Here is a 4946-nt window from a genome sequence, read left to right on the forward strand (position 1 = left end):
CTTTTGTTTTCTCTTTACTGAATCATCTGCATAAGCATGGTTATAACGCGATAGGAGACACTCATCAGCTGCAGTTGAATCCGAAATGCATATAATATCATATAAACTGTAAGTGGTGTTTGCATTTTACCTGTTTAAAGGTGTCCAGCGAAATGGACAGGTAGCCCATGGCATTCAGTTCCACGGGCTGCTGCGCCCTGATAATGATTATGAGCAGGTACCTCTTGTAGGCTATAGAAGCATCGTGGAAATCATGATTGTACACGGCGTGGGCCACCTCGCCGCTCTGCAAATAGCCTCAGTTAGCGGGCAAACCAATGATGTCGGCCATAACCCACCAAATCGAGAACTTGCTGACCGTAATAGCACACCAGGTAGACCTGCATCACAGAAGTCCCGATGAAGATCACGTAGGTGAAGCCCTCCAAGGTGGGACCCTGGATCAGAGTGTACACCGCCACCGTGCAGATAACCGCTGCGGTGGTCAGCAGGCTGAGAAGCAACGATTTTCCAAAGATGCCATTCAGATCGTTTTGCAGACTGATGAAAGTGGTCATCGTAAAATTCAACTATCACTAAACATTTGGCGTAAATCACTTGCATCATTACCTGACCAGGTGCACCTGCTTGTCCACAATTTTCGCAATGAATTTCCTGTCCTCCTGGTCGTGCTTCACACTGGGCTTGTGATCCTCCAGTGATCGTATAATGCCCCTGAAGTGAAGATTAATCTGCACCTGAAAGTAGAGCAGCCAGATATCCGCGCCAATGTTCGAAATGACCATCTGTGTGCTGTGCAGCCATTCCAGAGCATAGATGCCGATGTAGATCCAAACCGGATCCTTCTCAGGATCATACAAAAAGTACGGATAGCAGTGCATGTATGTGAAAACGTTTTGCGCGAAGTAAGCTATAATCGACGTAATAATTGGTCCAATCACAACCATAATCGACGAACCAATGTAGATAATAACCAAATATACAAATGACTTGGTCCAATAGTGATCATTCACCCGGTGATAGATCCTGTCCAGCGTGGTCTTCGGATATAGCTCGGCCAGTTTTGAGTTCAGACTTTGGATGGCATTGCCTTGTAATGCAGTTGCGAATTTCGTATCCGAGTTGATGATATAGGTAACCAGAGTGGCATACCGCATGATGAGGGAAACATTGTCAATGGTCTTCGCCTCCACCATACGAAATACCATGAATCCCACACAGACCCCATGGCTGGCGAGGCAGAGCAAGCGATATATCCAGTATAGTATCCTGCGAGAGCGGGTCTTCGGAACACCCAGCATGTCGTAGCCCATGATCCAGAACACCGTCGTGGGTAATCGAGCGAAATCCTCGTAGCTGTACTGCACCGGTTCCATTCTGAAGGTGTTATGGGGCTGGTCCTGCTCCGGAATGTGGTTATATATGTGGTCTTCGTCCTGTGGGAGGGGTTTGCGGTTTGGTAATTGGTTTCCTCATTGTTTTCCACTAATAGAACGGAAAACGTGAGTGCTGACAATTAGGCAAGGTGTTGGAATCCATCAATAAATAATATGTGGCCTTTGAATTTATAAGCCAATTAAAATTATTCCCTTTTACTGAATCAATTCTTGTAAGATAATAAAATGCTTAAGAAGCTTTTTATATTTTTGTTTGAATTTAATTTTATTTTTCACGTATGTGGATGGCAAAGAGCAGACAATAAAGAGAACACTCGAATTAAAATGAACATTAATTAAGATCAATTGAGAGATGCGCGGAATCAAAGTTGCAATTACCACGGCCAATCGGGTTATAACTTTTTTATGATCATGGGTTGATATGCTCCTATAAGGGCTCCATAAGTCAGCTACGTATGTTGAGGTTTCTAAGGTCTGTGAGTTTGGGAATTCCTTGTGGTTTCACACCTTTGCTGGCTTAAACGTCGCTCGTTTAAACTTTAAGGTGAAAATGACAAGACAGCAAGTTTTCCAAGATTTCCCAACCCCCTAGTTTTAATAGTTTTATCAAGATGGTCTCAAATTTAATTAGCTTTCGGTTATTAAGACCTGGGCAGCCAGTTTGTGTGCCCATTCCCGCACTTGTCCATAAAAATATGTACGCATAATAATGCCGTTTGACTGGGAGAAGTAACCGCTTTGGTCCCCGCCAGCTTGCACTTAATAATTTCCATAAATGAGCTGCCCAGTTTTCTTGGGCGCGTTTACCGTTCCATTGTTGCTGCACTTGTCTTTGTTGTTTGCTGCTTTTGTTGTGCACATAAATGAAATTCTTGCACACAGCAACAAATTGGCATGGGAGTCGTCCGCTCAATAGCTTCTATCCGACTTCTGAGTGGAATGCTAAGCAGCCGGGCTGCAGCAAAGGAGCCGTCTTGGCTTTTGACATTGGAGCAACCTTCTAACCGAAAGGTGTTACCTCTGGAAAGCAAATAGTTGACATGGAACTGGGTATAACACTTCATAAAGTAACTTACATAGCCAACGGATGCTGAGCCGCATTGGAAAAGCATCCTCAGATACTTGGTGCATCTGTTAGATACCAGATACTTTTGTATCTCTTGCTCAATGTAGCTTAATGGTTTTGTTTTGAACTGGTTACTTCTTCCAGCCCATCAAGCCCATGCATTTATTGCTGTCACAGTATTGCACAATTTGCAGTCCGGTCATCTATTGTTCCTCGAGTTTCCATTGCCGAATAATTCCGGCCCAACCAGCTATATAAACCGAACGTAGATATATGTATGTACATATATCCATGGGTTCAGACCCATGTTGAACTTCTCTCATCAATTTTACTGTCTTACACTGCACAAGTAATTTATTCATTAGTTTCAATTGGCCGCCAACTGTTGCCACCCATTTTCTTCTGTTCTCCGAACCGAACAGCTGAAACTGAATGCCCCATATTATAAACGCCAAGAATTGCACTTGCAAACGCAACGCGAACATTAATGGGACATCCGAAGAGATTTATACTTATGTGAGGCAACTATGCGTCACAATGGACCCAGTCTGCTTAAATTAGAATCAGATATTTAGGCCGCCTCACTACTTATAGCCATGCTCATTCTACGACTTGTACACGGGAAACTACGACGGGCAAATAAAGGAATTAAATCCTGTGCAGTCACCAGGACACCGGAAGGTGCCTGGTGTCGCTATCGCCGTCTCACTAAATACTTTATGAGGCCGAGGCGCCTTTGTAAATCTTCCTTTTTTCATTCTTTTTGCCGTCTGGCTCCAACCAAAATAAACACAGCAATCCTGGACCCGGGACACGGATCCGGTGCATAGACAACGGCAAACACCCTAAAACCCAGAAGAAAACACACACAACGGGGAGATGAATGACTAGCTCGATGGCTGCCTGGCTGGCGGAACAAAAAGAGCAGGCAGGGCATCTCTGAAATGGGCAACAGGCTGGCCAAGAGACGCACTGAATGGCTGGCTGGGTGCAAAGTGGTCCGGCCAAGAGAGGTGGCGAAGGTGGCACGCCATTTGCCCGGCAATCAAATCAATGGCCAGGGGTTTTGTCCTCCAGCATGGTAGCATTAATCGGCATAAAGTACAATATCTCACACCCTTTCGAGTGCCGATGCGATTTCAATATCCATTATTCAGCCGCAGGTGGGGGAGATGGTGGTGGATTATAGAGTGGATTGGTGGCACACAAAAAAATTATATTTAAAATTAAATTTATATCTGAAGAAAGCTATAACTATTCTTTCCTAGATTCAATAATAATATATATCTAGTATTACCAAGAACCTTCTAGCTTCTACCTTCTGGATATACATATCCCTATTTGTAGTTATCAAGTAGTATCCTTGCATATGGAATTATTTAAATATTTCTTTGTTCTTAAAAAGCGTTGTACCTTTTATTATACTTTCCAAAGTAAGTCTCATCGCAGTGTAAAACTTTGGCAAACATTGTTTGCATTATGCGCAGAACAGGACCCATCTCTGACCACAAGGACAACAAAGAGCCAGGAGCCGTTGATGCGGCAGGAGCATCAGAGTTGCTGCGCTTTTCACTTTCCCATTTATTAATGAATTTATTGGCCCGCCTGCTTTTGATGCGCAAATGCATTTTCGCATTTATCCTGAAACTGACGTTCGACGAAAGCAAGGGGGGTGTAAATTAAATGGAGATACCGATGGCCTCCAGTTGCGGGGGTGATTGGCCCAGGACGAACAAAGGGTAGATCCACGCATAACATTTATCATAGCTTTTGTTTTGGTTACAGCTCAGCTGCTTCCGTTTCCAAAGCGACCCACAGTGGGTGTGGGTGGGTGTTCGTCCTTAGATCCTGCCAGCTGTCGCACGAAAGACCAAACCTGCGTAATTAATAGTGCGGAAATTTGGTAATTCTCCGATTACAACAGTCATTGCTGTCTGCCAACGAACAATTATGGGCTGAGTTGGGGAAAAATGTTTAGAAAAGTGAGGAAAAGTGAGCTTTTTGCTCGAAATGATTGCAATTTTATAGAAAGCTTCTAATTATAAGACAAAAATGCCTGCTTTTTACGATGGTGATATATTCGTTATTAATCAAAATCCTTATAATAATTCTAAGACATTAAAATGGTATTCTTATGAAACATTTCATAGGATCACCCAAAAATCAGTACTGTTATATAGTTTTGTTTCAAAAATTTTAAATACAACTCATCGTGGAAGTTCTTTGCTTAAAAAAGAAATGCAAAACAATGAGGATTTTCATATATCATAAATAATGGGAACGACAGAACGCAAAAGTCAGCAAACATAACTAATCCCTTTGTGAAACCCACTATTATCCCTGTTCTGCCTTATGCTGACTTTTATAGCTTGAAAATGTTTGCTGGGTATTCTGCAACCGGTTTTTCTCACTGTGCTCACTCTCTCTCTCTCTCTATGTTTCTCTCGCCGCACTCGCATTGCTCATTCGCCGCATCGGCCCGA

The 4946-nt window shown here is 43.1% G+C and overlaps 1 protein-coding gene across 1 annotated transcript; it reads right to left on the reverse strand.

Moving 5' to 3' along the window:
* Positions 1-3: 3 nt before the first annotated feature.
* LOC6728801 (odorant receptor 85f) lies at positions 4-3278 on the reverse strand. Its single transcript, XM_016175025.3, has 5 exons — positions 2474-3278; positions 610-2417; positions 339-540; positions 131-286; positions 4-68 (listed from the first exon to the last, which is right to left on the reverse strand). The coding sequence occupies exons 2-5, from the start codon at positions 1374-1376 to the stop codon at positions 15-17; spliced, it is 1179 nt and encodes a 392-aa protein (XP_016035487.1). The 5' UTR covers positions 1377-2417; positions 2474-3278; the 3' UTR covers positions 4-14.
* Positions 3279-4946: the final 1668 nt, after the last annotated feature.

The sequence above is a fragment of the Drosophila simulans genome, chromosome 3R (genome assembly GCF_016746395.2).
Source record: "Drosophila simulans strain w501 chromosome 3R, Prin_Dsim_3.1, whole genome shotgun sequence".
In the NCBI taxonomy this organism is placed as follows: domain Eukaryota; kingdom Metazoa; phylum Arthropoda; class Insecta; order Diptera; family Drosophilidae; genus Drosophila; species Drosophila simulans.

Bases quoted from the DNA above. Each gene is read 5' to 3' on its own strand.
- LOC6728801 (XM_016175025.3), bottom strand. From the start codon at position 1,376: ATGGAACCGGTGCAGTACAGCTACGAGGATTTCGCTCGATTACCCACG. The intron at 541-609 runs GTAATGATGCAA...CACTTTCATCAG, and splicing joins AAGCAGGTGCACCTGGTCAG to TCTGCAAAACGATCTGAATG. The intron at 287-338 runs GTGGGTTATGGC...GGCTATTTGCAG, and splicing joins GTCAGCAAGTTCTCGATTTG to AGCGGCGAGGTGGCCCACGC.